This window comes from Xiphias gladius, chromosome 18 (genome assembly GCF_016859285.1).
Source record: "Xiphias gladius isolate SHS-SW01 ecotype Sanya breed wild chromosome 18, ASM1685928v1, whole genome shotgun sequence".
NCBI classification, from domain to species: domain Eukaryota; kingdom Metazoa; phylum Chordata; class Actinopteri; order Istiophoriformes; family Xiphiidae; genus Xiphias; species Xiphias gladius.
This window is the reverse complement of record NC_053417.1, coordinates 20,916,653-20,933,790: the sequence shown is the minus strand read 5'-3', so window position 1 is coordinate 20,933,790 and position 17,138 is coordinate 20,916,653. Positions and strand designations below refer to the sequence as shown.

General features: G+C 41.4%; 2 protein-coding genes across 3 annotated transcripts in view; both read left to right on the top strand.

Moving 5' to 3' along the window:
• LOC120803802 overlaps positions 1 to 8,728 on the top strand; it is a 36,676-nt gene extending 27,948 nt beyond the window's left edge. Inside the window, exon 17 of the mRNA XM_040152721.1 lies at positions 553 to 8,728. Coding sequence (XP_040008655.1) covers positions 553 to 8,213 — 7,661 coding nt within the window. The 3' untranslated portion in view covers positions 8,214 to 8,728. The remainder of the gene's footprint in view (positions 1 to 552) is intronic.
• A 2,449-nt stretch (positions 8,729 to 11,177) lies between these two features.
• Positions 11,178 to 17,019, top strand: LOC120803811 (transcription factor-like 5 protein). Of its 2 annotated transcripts, none has more exons than XM_040152742.1 (7): positions 11,178 to 11,414; positions 11,909 to 12,500; positions 12,589 to 12,745; positions 12,835 to 12,880; positions 13,132 to 13,318; positions 14,975 to 15,116; positions 15,602 to 17,019. In XM_040152742.1, the coding sequence occupies exons 2-7, from the start codon at positions 11,917 to 11,919 to the stop codon at positions 15,725 to 15,727; spliced, it is 1,242 nt and encodes a 413-aa protein (XP_040008676.1). In that variant the 5' UTR covers positions 11,178 to 11,414; positions 11,909 to 11,916; the 3' UTR covers positions 15,728 to 17,019. The 2 variants fall into 2 exon arrangements, with proteins under 2 accessions (XP_040008676.1, XP_040008675.1); XM_040152741.1 differs by having other exon boundaries at positions 11,180 to 11,414; positions 12,835 to 12,997.
• The last annotated feature ends 119 nt before the right edge of the window (positions 17,020 to 17,138 follow it).

Sequence of the window (17,138 nt, the reverse complement as noted above, 5' to 3'; positions counted from 1 at the left end):
TTGGCATAGCCTATCAAAAATCTAAAAGAACTTTGGCAAATCACCTGAAATAAGTAACAGCGTACCCATCTTGCAACTGTTAAAATATTTTTTTTTTCTATTATGTCTGATGTTAGTGCGATAGCGAGGTATAATGAAGTATAATCAATTTCGATTTTTGTCCTTGTCTCTCTCTCTCTCTCACTCTCTCTCTCTCTCTCGAATATTTGTGGGTAATTTTCAATGAAGCTTCAAAGCACCAAAAATGGTATTCGAGACAGCCCTATAGGAAACTGTATCATTATGTAAATTTAGTTAGTTTTAAGGTTCTATTGTGGTTTTGATTTCATCTTGTAATTGGTGTCAGCTCAGGATGGAGAATGTCATTTTAATTATTGGTATTGCTATTATTATTATTGGTATATTGATAAATCAATAAGTGGTCCCAGCCCTAATGAATATTCCTGCACCATTACCCATATATGTTTGTTTTGTGAATCTAAACAATTATTTAACGTTCTGACCAAGATTTGTTCTAATGATTTATTTGCTTCGCTTTTCTTTATTTCACAGGGCTGGAAAAAAACCGGCCCAATCTTCTCCTGGGTCTGGCAATCATCCAGAAGGCAAAACGACCAGGAAGCTTGCCACAGGAAATTGATGAGAAGAGACCCAAAGTTCATATGTCAAAAGACCCTATGTGGATCCCAAAACCTCCAGTCCTCTATGGCTCTGACAAATTGGAGATATTCCAACCATATGATCCAGAGACTCCTGCAAGTAGCTCCCCTCCTGGTTCACCATCTTGCCCTGGGTCACCATCAGATTCTTCATCTTCTGGATCAGTTACTGTACCATCTCTTTTGACTTCCATGAGAGCAACTCCTCCTGTTTCTACCTCAGCTGTTGTTGCTGCCACTCAGTCCACCTCCAATAGCATCTCTGACAAGAATCCAACAACAGCATCCAGTAATAAGACACCACTTCAGACTATCCTGAAGACTTTGTTTGGCAATAAGCAAACTGACTCCCCAGTCTCTCCTGATGGAAGTTCTGCAACAACAACAGTAAGTGCTAAGAAGATCCCAGTGTTGGTGGATCCAATAGTCCAACAATATGGACAGAAATCCAAAGTCAAAGATATAGAAGAAGAGGAAAATGACTTTGACCGACCATATGACCCAGAGGAGGAGTATGATCCAGCCGTGGGATATGGAATAGTTTCTCCACAGAAAATACAAAAAATTAAGAGAGATCGCCCTGCATTATCAGGCTTTGTGGAAGATGATGTAGCCTATGATCCAGAGGATGAGACTATCTTTGAAGATATTCAGAGTGATACTGTTGTAACAAAGGCCCCTGTTCCAACTCAAACATCAGATTCCCCATCATGCCAAATGCCACTTTCCACCCAGGTTGTAACACCAACTGCCACTGCTACTCCAGTGCAAACTTCTACCCCAGCTGCAGTAATGCCAAAACTTCCTACTGGCACTGTGGTTGTCTCAGCTGCAACACTGACTGAACAACAGCGCATGCTTGAGGAGCTCAATAAGCAGATTGAAGAGCAAAAACGGCAGTTGAAGGAGCAGGAAGAGGCACTACGTCAACAGAGAGAGGCTGTGGGTATGTTCATGGCTCACTTTTCTGTTTCTGATTCCCTGATGTCTCCACCATCAAAATCTTTGCCCCTCAGTCAACTGTCATCTCTGCAGAATGGCATAATGCAAACAGAGTCAAGGCCTTCAGAATCATCAGACAAGACCAGCAACCCTACAGAGACTGTGGACAAATCAAATGTGGATTCACAATCTGTTAAGCTGGAGGACACCACTGCTATCCCTACTTTAAAAAATGACACAGATACTGTTAGAGAGCAGGATGAAACACAGGAAAATGCTGAGACTAGTGAGAAGTATTCCTCCGCTGGAGAGATCGAAGATTCTGATGTAGCCTATGACCCTGAGGACGAATCACTTTTTAATGATTTTCAAGAGGATGTATTTCAAGGAGGCAGTATAAAGACACATGATTCATCAGGGCATAGTTCCAGCCGCAAAGGTGCTCTTCCAAATTCATACCACAGCAGAAAGCGGAAGCCCTCACCGAAGAGGCGGAGTCATCGTGAAAGAGACTGCCATAGAAGTCCTTCAAGAAGGTCAGGGCGGCGTTCCCCCTCACATTCCCGGAGACGTAGAGAAAAGGATAAACACAGAAGAAGTGAAAGGGAAAGGTCAAGGCATAGAGGTAGAAATCAGTCTGAACGCCATGGTCGCCATCGTAAAGAGCATACTACACACCGACATTCTCGATGCCGTAAAAGATCCCCATCATCTCCTGGAAAAAAAGATTCTGTGTCCCTTTCACCAAATCAGCACAGAGGACCGTCCCCTCAAGTCCTTGAGAAAGAAAAAAATGCAAGAGTTCTGTGTATTGCTCCAGACTCTGTTGTTGGACAGTTTGTAGAGAGTAGCACACCATCATCTACACCAGTTATTATAAAAAATGACCCTGACGGACATCAATTAAAATTTAATCTTGCTGAGAACCCTGATAAAGACTTTTCGCCCCGTTCACATGAACTTCTTCACAATGTGGAGCCTGAGATTTCAGAACCACCAAAAACCCAGGACCTTCAAAGAAATACAGTCGGTGGTTCTTCTACACAAGTGGATAAACCCTCTCAACTGGAAACTCTGATTAAAAACAAAATTGAAAGTACAGTCCCTCTAAGAGAAATTGACCCGCCTATTCGAGATTCTCCTCAGAGCCCTGATCCAGAACCACAGTTCTTGAAACCTAGTAATATAGAAGAGAGTGACTCTGTCAAGACTGAGGAAATCAGTGATCCTGACACAAATATCAGTGTCTCAATGCCATTGGTTGAAGTTGAAAATAATACTCTGCCTATTGGTAGTCAAGCAACAATTGCCAATATTTTGTGGCCTACTGTGGGAAGCCCAGTATCAAATGTTAGAAATTTGAATTTTGGAGCCCTACATCTACAGGGCCCAGGTGTCAGAGATCAATGTATGACAGAGGTAGACAAACAGTTAGAAGTCTTAATGCATCCAGAAATGATAGGTCAAGGGGGAGGACATTCAAAGCTAACCAGAGCCTCAGATATTCAGGGCTCAGGACCTGAAATAGACCCTGTGACAATGCATCCAAGGAATCCAGGACAAGATATGAATGCACCTGACCATAGTAGACAACAGATAGAGCTAAGAGAAACAGGAATTAGATTCCCAGGGCCTGATATGAGAGGTCCCGGCATGCAAGGCATGAGCCCCAATATTAGGGGTCCTGGACCACACATACAAGACCAAAGGATGGGGTTGCAGAGTTCAGAGCCAAATATGAGAGAACCAGGTATTCAGCATGTCAATACTCATAGAATTGGTTCAGGGCCAGTCATGAGAGGTTCAGGGATGAGAAATCCAATACAAGATGCTGAAAGTTCTAGAATGCAAGGCATGAACTCAGAAGTAAAATGTCTAGCCGTTGATATGAGACACAGTGAACCAGAAATTAGAGGACAAAAGCTTGTACCAGCTGCTAAAAATTTACATATGGGAGAATCAGGCCTACACAGGGAGAGGAGAGATCCAATCACAACAGGCCCTTCATCAGACAGATGTGGGCCTGCCATAAGAAGCTCAGAGTCAAGGGACTCGTTATCAGCTATGTCTCATCAAAGTCCAGATACAAGGGGGCTGATTGTAGTTGATGAGATAAGAAGTCGAGATGTTAGTTGTCCACAGAAAGGTTTATTGTGTCTAAAGACAGAGGAGCAGAGATCACAGCCAGAAAGCCAAGATGGAAAGCCAGCTATGATGGAAATAGGGAGAGATCAATCTTTCAGGGGTCCACTGATAGACGTTAGGGCTCCGGATATTAAAGAAAGAGGTAGAGCCCAAAAAGATAGAGGTGAAAGTCCACATACTGGGGGTGTGAGATCTGCTATGACGGGTGGAGGTATAAGAGATCCGAGTCCAGATATAAGAAGTTCAGGTCCATCTCTCAGGGACTCAAGAAGACTGCAAAGGCAATCAAGACATGATGGCAGTCCAATTTTAGAAGAAAGGGGCCACCAGAAAGGGGGTTTTCATCCACATGGAAGAAATACAGACTTGAGCAGGGTGGTTCGAGAAAGGAGTTTTGATTCAAATGCATCTACAGAGGGTAGAGTTCTAAGAACAGATAGACTATCCCCATCAGTAACAGATGAAAGGCCGGGCCCACAAAAAGGGCGAGATGCACTCATAACAGAACAAAGGCCCAACATAAATTTTGAAAGTTGTGTGTCTAACATGTCCTGTAGTAGACGGGACAGTATCGGGCCTGGAGAACAATTCAAGGAGCCACAGAAAGATATTAGGGCTGAAAGGAGTTTGTATGGCCTGGACATGGGAGAATCAGAAACTATGCATGACCCAAGAAGGCAAGATATGACAGGAAGAAGTTATATGGGTCCTGGTCAAGATATGGATAGTATGGTTGGGTCAGGTACAAGGGGTGATAGAAGTGAGTCGCATGCAAGGAGTTCAAGCAGAGACGTTGGAGAAACAGGCCCAAATAGGAGGGATGCAGACATGCAAGGAAGAAATATACAAGGTTCACGGTTAGAGAGTAGATATGATCAAATAGGTCAAGAGGACAGAGGTCCCATGCTAAACATTACAAATCCAGATTGGAGAGGTCCAGGACCAGGTGTTGTTGGTCCTGATATGAGGGGTCGTAGGAGTCAAAATAAAAATTTGGGACCACATTCGAGGGATCCGGATTGGAGTGGTCCAGAATCAGATGTAAGAGATGATTGGAGAGGGCCAGATAGGAGAGGATTGGGTTCAGTTAGAGGAAGGGCATTTATGCAAGAAGAATGGGGGGTCCATCAGCCTGATAGAAGAGGTCCAAACATGGAGAGGCAGGAGCCTGAAAGAGGACCATGGGGTCCGGATTTCTTGGCACCAGGGCCTGAAAGGAGAGGGCCTGGTATGGAGGTCCCAATGCATGACAGGAGAGGACCAGGAGGTCCAGAATTCAGGAGACCAGAGCCTGAAAGGAGAGGTCAAACTGTGGACAATCCAGGACCTGGCATGAGAGGACCAGGTGTTGACAGGAGAGGTCTAGCTTTGGAGGGTCCTGGAACTGAAAGGAGGGGATCTGGGGGTCCACCTTTCAGAGGGCTAGGACCTGAGAGGAAAGGCCCACCTATGGAAGCTCAAGGACCAGCAGGTTCAGATTTCAGGGGACCATGGCCTGAAAGGAGAGGTCCAGCTATGGAGGGTCCTGGGACTGCCAGGAGAGGACCTGAGGGTCCAGATTTCAGAGGAACAGGACCTGAAAGGAGAGGTCCAGCTATGGAGGGTCCTGGACCTGGCAGAGGAGGACCTGTAGGTCCAGATTTCAGCGGACCAGGGCCTGAGAGGAGAGGTCCAGCTATGGAGGCTGCAGGACCTGACAGAAGAGGACCAGGAAATGCAGATTTCATTGGACCAGGGCCTGATAGGAGAGGTGCTGCTATGGCTGGTCAGGGGATTGACAGGAGAGAGTTAGGAATTCCCAATTTTACTGGGCCAGGACATGAAAGGAGAGGTCCCTCTATTGACAGTCAAGAGACAGACAGGAGAGGACCAGGAGGTCCAGATTTCTGGGGACGAGGCCCTGAAAGGAGAGGACCAGGAGGTCCAGACATAAGAGGGCCTGGCTGTGAAAGGAGAGGTCCCTCTATGGAAGGTCAAGAAATTGACAGAAGAGGACCAGGAGATCAAAATTCTGGTGGACTGGTTCCTGACAAGCGAAGACCATATATGGGGGGTCCTGGGCCTGAGTTCATAGGACTGGGGCCTGAAAGAACTGGTCCAAGTTTGGAAGATGCAGGTCCTCACAGTCACGGACAGGGAGGACCACACTTCAGGGTTCCTGGCCCTGAAAGGTGGCATCCAAATATGGAGGGACCAGGGCCTGACAGGAGTGGGCCAGGAGGTCCAAACGTGAGGGGAAGGGGGCTTCAACGGTCTGGTCCTAATATAGAGGACACAGGGCCTGACAGGAGACATCCAGAAGGTCCAAATTTCAGGGGACTTGGGGCAAAAAGAAGACCTCCAGATATGGAGACAGAAAACAGCAGGAACTTTCCAGGAGACCCACAGTTCAGGGGTCCTGAGCCAGAAAGAAGACCTCCAGAAATGAAGGGCCCAGAGTTTGATAGAAGAGGTCCACACTTTAGAAGAGTGGGGCTTGAAAGAACTGTTATGGAGGGTCAAGGTAAAGCTCCAACAGGTCCAGATTTTCGAGGAACAGGTTGTGAATTCAGAGGTCCAGACATTGAGAGCCCAGGACCTGACAGGAGAGAATCGGGAGGCTCAGGCCTCAGGGAACCTGGGCCTGAAAGGAGAGGTCCAGATATGGAGGGACCAGGACCTGACTGGAGAAGATCAGGTGGTCCAGACTTAAGAAGCCCAGGCATCAGGCAGAGAGGTCCAAATACACAAGGTCTAAGACATGATAGAAGAGATGACTGGGGAGGGGCTGACTATGGAGGGTCAGAACCTATCCAGGAAAGCCCAGATATAGAGGGCCCAGCACCTGATAGAATGGGTCGAAACTTGAGGGGTCCAAGGCCTACGAGGAGAAACATTAAAGGACCAGGGTCAGATATGCGTAGTCTAAATCGGGGAGACAGATGGGAAGTCACAGACACAGAAGAACAATGGTCAGATGGAAGAGGACCCAATATGGAGGTTGCTGGGAATGAAAGAGAATATTTAGAAGATCATTGGGAAAAGCATGGCAACAGGGCTCCAGAAGAGCAGGGCCAAGAAAGCAGGCAAGGTCTATATAGTGAATGGAGGGGCCCTGGAGAAAGAGGGCCACCACCTAGACAGGAAAGACCAAATATGATATTTCCTGGGCTTGTGAGGGGTCCAGGAGATGATTGGGGTGGTCCTCTCCAAGATGATCCAGATATGATGTGCCAAGGGCGAGGGCCAAGGGGAGGACCTGGAAATGAATGGAAAGAGCCTTATATAGGGGGTGCTGGGCCAAACAGAAGGGGACTAGGGGAATTTTTCAGAGGGGAAAGAGATCCGGATAGTAGAGGACAAGGCAATGATAGAAGAGGTCCACGCAATAGAGGACCAGGATCAGATGTGAAAGGGGGTCCAGATACAGCAAATGAGTGGAGACAGCCAGACTTCAGGGGGAATATGAGAGGGCCAAACATGGAAGGACCTGGTGCTCATGGGGGAGGCCCAGAATTGATTAATTCATGCCCAAAAAGGAGAGGATTTGAGATGGAAGGTCTTAATAGAATAAACTCAGGATGTCCAGATTTAAGACGCCCAGGGCCTGCAAACAGAATTTCAAACACTGAGAGTCCAGGGATTGATGGGAGGTTTTCAGATTGTGGGGGTCTAGGATCTGAAAGGCGAGTAGCAGACATGGAAGACTGTGGACCAGGTCGACATGGCTTTGTGCATGATATTAGAAGGGAAAGAAAAGGTCCAGACATGAGAAGACTGGGGCCTGATAAAAATCCAGATATAAGACATGGGCCTGGTAGGTGGGATACAAACGAGTTTCCTGGGTCTGATAGAAGAGGTCCAGAGATGATGGGTGCACGTTTAGACTCAAGGGGATCTGAGCCAGCCATGAAGAACGACATGCAAGCTATGAGATATTCAGATAAATCTGCATCACTTCATTTTAGTAGTGCTCGTCAGGCTACCAGATTCCAAGGCCCTAGTGATCGAAATTCTGGACAGTTCAATGAGCCCCCAGGTCCAGCTCGACCTCCAAACAGTGGAGGAAAATGCCCAGGTTTTGACAGCCCACAAAATCAACAATCAGCAAAACCCCAGAGACAAAGAGCTGCCTTACTTCCCACTCCAACAGAAGGTCTCATACGCTTCCCAAATCGTATGATCAACAATCCTGATGTCTTCAGCCCAAAACAAAAACAAATGGGTTACTCTACAGACAGAGAATGGAGTAGAGGTAGACCAGTGAGTCGAAAAAGAGCTTTAGTCCAAGGGCAAAGAGAGGAACAGGAGAAAAGTCCTGCTTGTAAAATAAGCACATCTGTAGATGCGTACACAGGGGTTGGAAAAGAAAAAAGGGATGAGGGCAATGAAACTGATAAACAGAAGATTTTTGGTACGTGTGTAGAAACTAAAACCAATCAAAGTATGAATAGTGATGGAAATAAAAGCAATGTTGAGCCGAGTTAGAGACAAGGCAAAAAATCATAACACATGGGCCCCTCAGGACAGTAAGGCTGCTGAATTAGACCTGCAAAAATACTTAGTATAATCACATTGGATAGAGATACTACAGCATAACACACACTGAATGTATTTTTCGCAATGAAAGTGGTTGTCCATGTCTTGTTCAGATTTCAACATGATCTACAGTCAAAGCAATGCAAGATCAGACATTGTAGCTTGATATGGAAATGCTCAGAGGTATTTGAGTTAGTTATGTTTTAGTTCTGTCTTGTGTTCAAAGTAAATGCATTTATTTTTGTTATTTGATTAGGACTAAATGCCTCTTAAACTTAATTGATCACCTGTAAATTAAACTCAGTGTGCATTTCTATTTGGAAATAGAGATGTTTTGTACAGAAAATGTACAGTTTTTGTTTCTTTGTTTTTTAACATAGCCATAGTGTCAGTACAGTAACCTTGATCTGGCTTTTATGTTACTCTGCTGATAAAAGATAGCTTGTTTAAAGTCAATAAAATGACATACCTTTTTAAATTTGTATTAAGTCTGATTTTGTCATCGATATTTGGATTGATTGATTGCTATGTGAGCAGTATCCAAACCTGTTACTTTATAAACAGTGATTACTATTCTGTTTGTGGGATCTAATCAAACTCTGGTTTATCATTTTTCAGCGGTGCAATTAAAAAGTGTCCTTTACACAGGTGGAGAACACGTTTTAGGAGTTCTAGTTTGCCAGAGAGACTGGTGTCTCTTCAGAAGCAATATCATTAAAAGGTTTAACAGTACAGCTTGATTTTATGTCACCTTGGTGCAATGCAAGAACCACCAACTGGAGATAAATATAGACATAAAAGGTGTTTTCTAATGCTTTTTAATATATGTGATTAATATGTCCAGTGTTTGGCGAAGATTTCACATCCTTAAATAAAAACAATGATACTACAATATAAGAATACTACATGAAGAGTCCATTCAAACATTTTACAAAAATAAAAGTATAGTGATTAAGCTGCTTATTAAGTATTTTGGTAGGTGATCCATAACAATTCATATTTTATAAAATAATCATATGTTTTGTATGTAAATTTTTAATCTGCATAGTAACTACAGCTGTCTGATAAATGTAGTCAAGTAAAAACTTACAATATTTGCCTATGAAAAGTAATGGATTAGAAATATAAAGTTAAATATTTAAAATATAAATGCTCAAGTACACGTACCTCAAAATTGTTCTTAAATATAGTATTTAAATTTTTTTTTTTTTTTACATTCCATCACTGAACATATCCATTTCAATGGTAAGTATTTTAAGACACAGACCGAGCAAATGTATTGTTATACTCCCAATGCGTCTGAGAAATATTGACCTTTGACACAATCTGTTGAGATTTACCTGCCCTGATCCAAAACAGCACCAGCCAGACTGAAAGGCTCTTAACTGGTTTTGACATGCATTATGGCATGATCCCCAGGGAAATGGTTTTTGGCCTGTTGTTTCCTCTTGTGAATCATATAGATTGCTGGGAAAAACAAATTTGAATCATAAAAGGGCAACGTGCTGGTTTGTCTTTAATTGGAATGAGTCGTGTTGTTTACACAAAAATTCTGGGTATTTTTAGACCTAACAAGCACCACCTTTTAATTAGTTTTCAGGTTTCTTGAGGGCTCTTGCTGTGACAAGCAGGTGGGGATAGACAATGACTAAGCAAGAGAGAGTCCATGGGGGAAAACAATCTATACTGATAAAGGCCTCAGTCTGCCTGTAGCGATTTTGTCCATAACCTTCCACTTGCAGAGCCCATGTCTAACAAAAGGGAGAGATAGCATTCAGTTGAATCCCTAGTCTTTCATCAGTTGATATTGATCTAGCTTTGGTAATTGTACAAGTGGAATGTAACTGAGTACATAAACTCAAGAACTGTATTTAAATACAGTTTTGATGTACTCGTACTGAACCTTGAGTATTTCAATATTGTGTTACTTTTTATGTGTTTACTGGTAACTTTACAGAAAAAGATTTTACATTTAAAACAAACCAAAACCTTGTGAAATAAAACAGCGTTAAAGATTAAACTTATTTTTCCAATCTTCCAAAAAAAAAAAAAACCCCAAAAGAACCAACTGTGTACTTGTGGGGTCTTGTCTAGTTTCAGCTGTCTCTGTTTTTAGTTCCACCAATGAAACATTCTCTTTTGTAAACTTCTCAGATGGTTTCAATTAAATAGTTGTTTGAGGCCCAAAGAGGTAAAATTAATCAAAATCTTACAAGAAAGAGAAGATTTGGGAAGTCATCATAATAAATACAAATTTGTGTTGCAGAACATCGCAACCCCTCAGATTTATCTTGTGACCCCTTGGAGGGGACCTGACCCCTAGATTGGGAACCACTGGACTAAACTACTTAGCATCTTTACTATACAGTAGCTACAACAGTAAAAATGAAACTTGTGCACTGATGCAGGCTATGTGCTCCTGTAAAATGACAAAATAAACTGAGTAATTCCACTTTATGCTACTTTGCAATTCAGTGCCACTATATTTCAGAGACAATCACCGCACTTCCTACACCACTACATTTATTATAAAGCTTTACTAGTTACAGATTATTTATACTAAATATAACATAATGTATTATTACAGATTAAACTAGCCAGCTGCATAGCTAAATTTATAACCTCCTTTATAGAAATTCAATAATGCGATATATATTCTGAAATGACCCATTCTGAGTATTTTAACATTTGGGTCTTCGAGTATATGTTGATAGCCCACTAATATTTTTGTACTTTGACTCGAGAGAAGAACTTTTACGCGGTGTCATTGCCGAGTACTTCCTCCACCTACTTTATGTACTGTGAAAAAGCGCATATTTTATTAGCGGACAAAAGTGAAGTATTTCCCTCTGATAGTGGAGTGGTAGCCAATGGAACGGGAAACACCGAGGCACAAAACGAACATCTTACCTGTGCTTCGGTGAAGTAATAGAGTAAATGTCCGTAGTTACATCGCTGTCTTTAAAAAAAAAAGAAAAAAATGTTCATAACATTTCGGATTCCGGAACACGCAATTTTTTTTTGTACAAAATATAACACCTTTAAATTACCCGAGGCTTAGGCTGTGAAGGCCGAAGCCTGACGACGTCCGGGAGCTGGACACCAACGTCTGTTACCACCGCGGCCATAGAGCAGGCAGCTGGTACTAAAGTAAGTTGAAGAACCGACAGAAAGGGCAATAAAGAAAACCGGACAATAACGGCCGCTTGTTTAGAGTCCAGCCCGTATAAAATGGACGGCTTTATAATTGACTATTGAAAATAACAACCTCTAACAACCTCTCCACCTTAATTATATAAAGATGGAGAGTTTGTTAGCAGGCACATGCCAACGTTTAAGCAAGTTTACTAGCTTAACGTTCCTCTTTTGCTAACGTAAATTGAAGCGCTGGCTTTTGAAATTTTATAATTTCTCGACTAATTATCGTGGAGTTTTATATATATATATTAATATCAGCATTTTTAGTGTTGGTTTGTTGGTGCTTAATTGAATTCTGCTACGTTCATAAATATATTTTTAATAACACTAAGTTTGAGTCGGCCTCTAGGGAGCACCGCAGCAGGTTGAAGTCTCGGTATATTTTATGGGATGTGGTGGAGACGTAAAACAAGTAAAACTTTACTCCATTTCTGTCCTATCTCCAGATTAAAAGATGTCAGCATTTTCCTCAGCTTTTAAAAGCATCCATGTATCACCTTCACCTTCATCCAGAGACCTCACCTGTGACTCTGTTGGGCTGATTTTGAGCCAAGGTGGATGTTTGACACATGATCAGGGGCAGATGTTAGGAACTGAGCTTGGCCTGATGGAGATGACAGAGGTCGAATATACACACCTTCAGCACCTTATCCAGGCGCACATGGAGGCGCAAGCTGGGCCTCCAGATGGGCCAGATGCCAGACCTCACCCTGCTTCGGTGAGGGCTACGGACGCCACTGGATCCACAATGATTTCTCCCGTCACAACCACTCAAGCTATTGACTTGTCAACTTCGACTGATGAACACTGTCTGGTGATGCCAGGAGAAAAGACGCCAGCTTCCTATGGAGAGGTCCCAGGGTTTGTGCTGGCCAGAGTCAGAGGGGAAGAAAGTCCGACTAAACCGCCTGCCAACAGCAGCACATCCTCACAGAAGCAATCCAGATCAGCTGCCAGAGTTTGCTTGGAGAAAAGGTTCAACGCCGTGTCTGCTGACAGTGCAAGACAGAAGGATATTCAGTCAGCTGTTCTCAGCAAGTACGCCTCACTAATATACTTCATTGCTATATAATGCGGATGTATTCATTTTCATGGAATTCACAAAATCTCTGTCGCTGTGTTTCAGTTTTTTGACAATACTTCAGCAGTCTGCAGAGGCTCAAGAGGCAGTCATACATCCGCAAATGCAGAAGTGGATGAAAACTGACAGAGCAAATCCTTTTGAGGTTTCCAGCCCATATGTAGGGGGTGTCTTTAACCCTGTCACCAACATGTGTGGTCAGGTGGGGTGAAAAATATATCAACATGCATTTTTATTGTAGCTCTATTGCAGAATTCGTTGTTTAATAATTTGTGTCTGTTTTAATCTCAGGTGATTGGGCATATTCCTCACATGGTTGAACCTAACAAGCACCAGGGTATAATCATCCCCAAGAGTTTTTCATTTAATTTTTGCCCGGAGATGGTTGTTGCAAAAGCTCACTATACCAGTAGCAGCAACCTAACAAGAGAGAAGCAGCTTGTGGACATAGAAAGTAATAATAAGTACTCTAAAGCTAACTTTTTTCAAAAACTGTAGTCATTTTGTTGTTGTCCGCAATACTGCACTGCAAATACATGTCAAGTTTGGATCTAACTAAGTCTAATACACACTCATATTTTTTCATAGATGATGTGGTGACACCTGCTGCCTCGAGAAAGCGTGGTAGCGCCCGCAGCTCTCAACCCATCAAGGCTGCAAAGGCTGCACCCGACTCAGCTGGAGAATCAGGGAGCAGCACCAGGAAACAAGCTAGATCCTGTATGTCACTTAGCCAGCGCAAGGAGAGACACAACAGTAAGGAGAGGGAACGCAGGTGAGCAGCCATTACTAACAGCTGAAAGTGTCTCTGCAACCTCCACAATTTGTGACATGGTCTGATGAAATACTCGATAAATATTAATTTACTTTTTAATCACAACGTGAGGCTCTGTCTGGGCTTGTATATTACTTTGGGAGTGTAATATATTGTAGTTTTTTTTAAGTGTATGTGCTTAGCTCAGCCATCATTACAGACAGTGCCCAAAATTATTCTCTTGTTTATTCACTACACACTTTTCCTACATAATCAACACTCACTAGTTTAGTCCAGGAGTTTCAAAATGTGTTGCTGCATTGCCCTTGGTTGCCTTGAGGAAAAAACCAACAATGCTGCAATATTTATTTACATTTTTTTACTGTACATTTTTATTCACATTAAATATGCAGGTATGTGGCAGCTAAGCCTGGTGATCACAGCTCTTGGTTGCTGGCTGTTAAGAGAGTTTTTCAGGTCCACAGCTTCAGAAATAACGTCTGTTACACAGTGTACATGCTGTGGACATTTTTGTTCCATGTGGGAATTTTTAAGGGCATTTACAAAAGAGCTGAAACAATTACTTGAAAATCAATTAGTTGATAAACAGAAAATTAATCATCAAATATTATGATAATCTATTTATTGTTGAAGTCATTTAAAAAAAAAAACAACTACTAAACATTTCCTAGTTTCAGCTTCTTATGTGCGCAGATTATAAGTACATCTTTGTCTTATGCGATGGTAAATTGATTATGTTTGGGTGCTGGAGTGTTGATTGGACAAAACAAACTATATGAAGTCATTAACTTGGATTTAATAATTGGCAGATTAATTGGTAATGAAAATGATCCTGTTGCCTTACCCAGACACAGCACAAATCTCTAAGGACCAACTTAATCCGCAACCATGTTTTTTCTATTAAAAAAAAAAGCCCATCTGTACTTCTTTAAACAGAATCTATGATCTTCTGGTTCGTGACCTAAAGTGTAGTTTTTTGATTTGTTAGATATATGTTTACTGAAGATAAATTAAACAGGGTTGGATAGATATGGAGCTGCAATAACTGGTCAATTGTTAAGTTGATCGAAAGAAAATTACTTGACAACTTTTTCGATATTCAAAAAATTATTTAAGTAATTTTTAAGCAAAAGTGCCAAATATTTGCTGAGTCCAGGTTCTCAAATGTGAGAACTCCCCACTTTTTCTCGGTTACATTATAGTAAATGGAATATTTTTAGTTTTTTTGACTCCTGCTCCAATAAAACCATCTCTAAGGATACTGTGATGTGCATTTGCCTCTGATTTCTGATGTTTTATATACCAAACAATTAATCGATTAACTGAGAAAATAATTGGCAGATTATAGTAAATGGAATATTTTTAGTTTTTTTGACTCCTGCTCCAATAAAACCATCTCTAAGGATACTGTGATGTGCATTTGCCTCTGATTTCTGATGTTTTATAGACCAAACAATTAATCGATTAACTGAGAAAATAATTGGCAGATTACGCAATCATGAAAAGAACTGTTAGTTGCAGTCATAGATAGATACCACGGTGTCCTACATAAACTGTAGGGACACGAGACTTCAGGATGTAAGAACACGGTCGCAGGTCTGTAAAGTTTGAGAAACACTGATTAAAAACATCTGTTTTGCCTGTGCCGCTCTGCAGGAAGAGGATTCGTAAGTGCTGTGACGAGCTGAACGTGCTGGTGCCATTCTGTGACTCAGACACAGACAAAGTAACCACCCTGCAGTGGACCACTGCCTTCCTCAGGTACATCAATAAAACGTATGGAGACACCTTCAAAGAGGTAGGTTTGTGTGGTTTCATCTTGGAGTTAAAACATTGATTGATGAAAAATATTTTGGCTTGATCAAACTGCAACCAAATTATATGAGACTCAAAAACAGGGGCTGGAAGATGAGAGATTTATTACATTTCCTCTTGTTGGGTTATAGTACTACAGCAGACTTTATATGACCTTTGTTATTTAGAGCATTCAAATCAAATTCCTCTTAGTTTTGCAGTATAAAATCAAATAACGTTTATTATTTTAATGTGATGGGTTGTCTAGTTTTGCAGTTATTTAGTCTGTGAAAAGTGATTTACATACTAAAAAATACATGAGTGCAAGTTAAAACAAGCCCTCGAACCACATCATGCTGACAGTGTTCAACACCGCCACCATCTGGAATATAGGGGAGGGGCAGTCTAGATCGACTCTAACTTAAGATAGAACAGCACTGGTACAATTTGTCAGTAACCACAATAATCTTATGTTCTCCTCCTTTACAGGAGTTTCAGAAGGCTTTCACTGATGAGAAAGGACTGTTTTTTAAATCCAGCCCTTGTTCAGGCCAGGACCTAATCCACAGAGAGATGGACGAGACTCTGAGCATTCCTCTTGCGGTAGAGCAATGACTCCCCCATCCACACTATTTTATCAAATAAATCAGCAAAATATTTGAGTACATTTAACCATTAACCTCATTGTCCCATGAGGTCTGGATATGTGTTGTTACATTTTAAATGACAAAAAGTCTCCCTTTGAATGGAGCTCTGCTTTTGACTGCATTGCAATGATTTAGAAAGTGGAAGGTTTTCAGTCCCAGACCATGTGATGCTCAAACATGGTTGGTGTTCTCTAAGACCAGACTGTATCAGGCTAGGGTTGAATTGCCATGCCATTTCTTCTATCACTGATACTCCCCCCCCCCCTTGAGAGCCGGCATTTTTTGATAAAATGGTGTTTTTCATAGAATCATCAACAGGTGGCACTGTTTCCCTTTGAAAAACAGATGAGATAGTGCTCTAATGAGTCGATTTCAACTCTTTAGCTATCATAGATTTAGTTCATTTTATTTATATCTGCATAGTTTTTATGCCTGATTCAAATTTTGTTAACTTGAATATTTTTTTAATTGTTTACTTTGATTAAACTTTGTTCATACAGTATGTTGATCAGTTTCCGTGACCACATACATTTAGTCTTTAATCATATATTTAAGAGTTTTGAATGGAAATAAGTGTTGCTGCCTTCTGAATTAATGGGGTTATTAACTTTAATGGTGTTAAGCATATTACTCTGAAGTAAAGACTGTTCATTTGATATGTAGAAAAGAGTAATGTTTTACTGAAAAGTGGCTTTATTTGTTCTTTCTTACAACATGTCGCTGTAGCATCTTACTGTACATACAACAGTCACCCACAAATAATAAATAGTATTTAAAGTCATGTATATTTAATAGTTACAGCACTGGTAGTACATAGTGGATGTTGTCATTGCAGATTGAAAAAAAATGATTTTTTTATTTTACTTTGCCCCTAAGATTCTTCAACTTATTTTACAATGTCTGATTTATGCATCCACAAGTTTTATTTTGTTTTTGATTCTCAAATCTAGAGAATCATCTTCACATGTAATTAAAAAAACAAAACAAAAAACAAGCTGTAAAAAAGACTATCAAAAGTTTAAAATTTTTTTGCATTAATCTACACAATGTCTGGGCACCTGGGTGTTTGTTTTTTATTCCTTTTAAAATACATACACAGCTCCCCGATAGAGGCTTTTTGCCTCTGGCACGTATTTCCATATTTTACACTGTAAGCTTGTATGTTGAGGTAACACCTGTGATTTACACTAATGGGCTGTGATACATGCACTTTCACCTCAGAGACAGTCACTGTTATTTTTAGAGTGTCATCTGCCAGAAGGATGTTAACCAAAGTAATGGGGGCATGGAAACAACATGTACAAAGTTTTTATACACAAAGGACTCATCATTCATTTTCCAGCTGTTTGTAAGTCAAGTCTTGTTATGTGATAGTATTT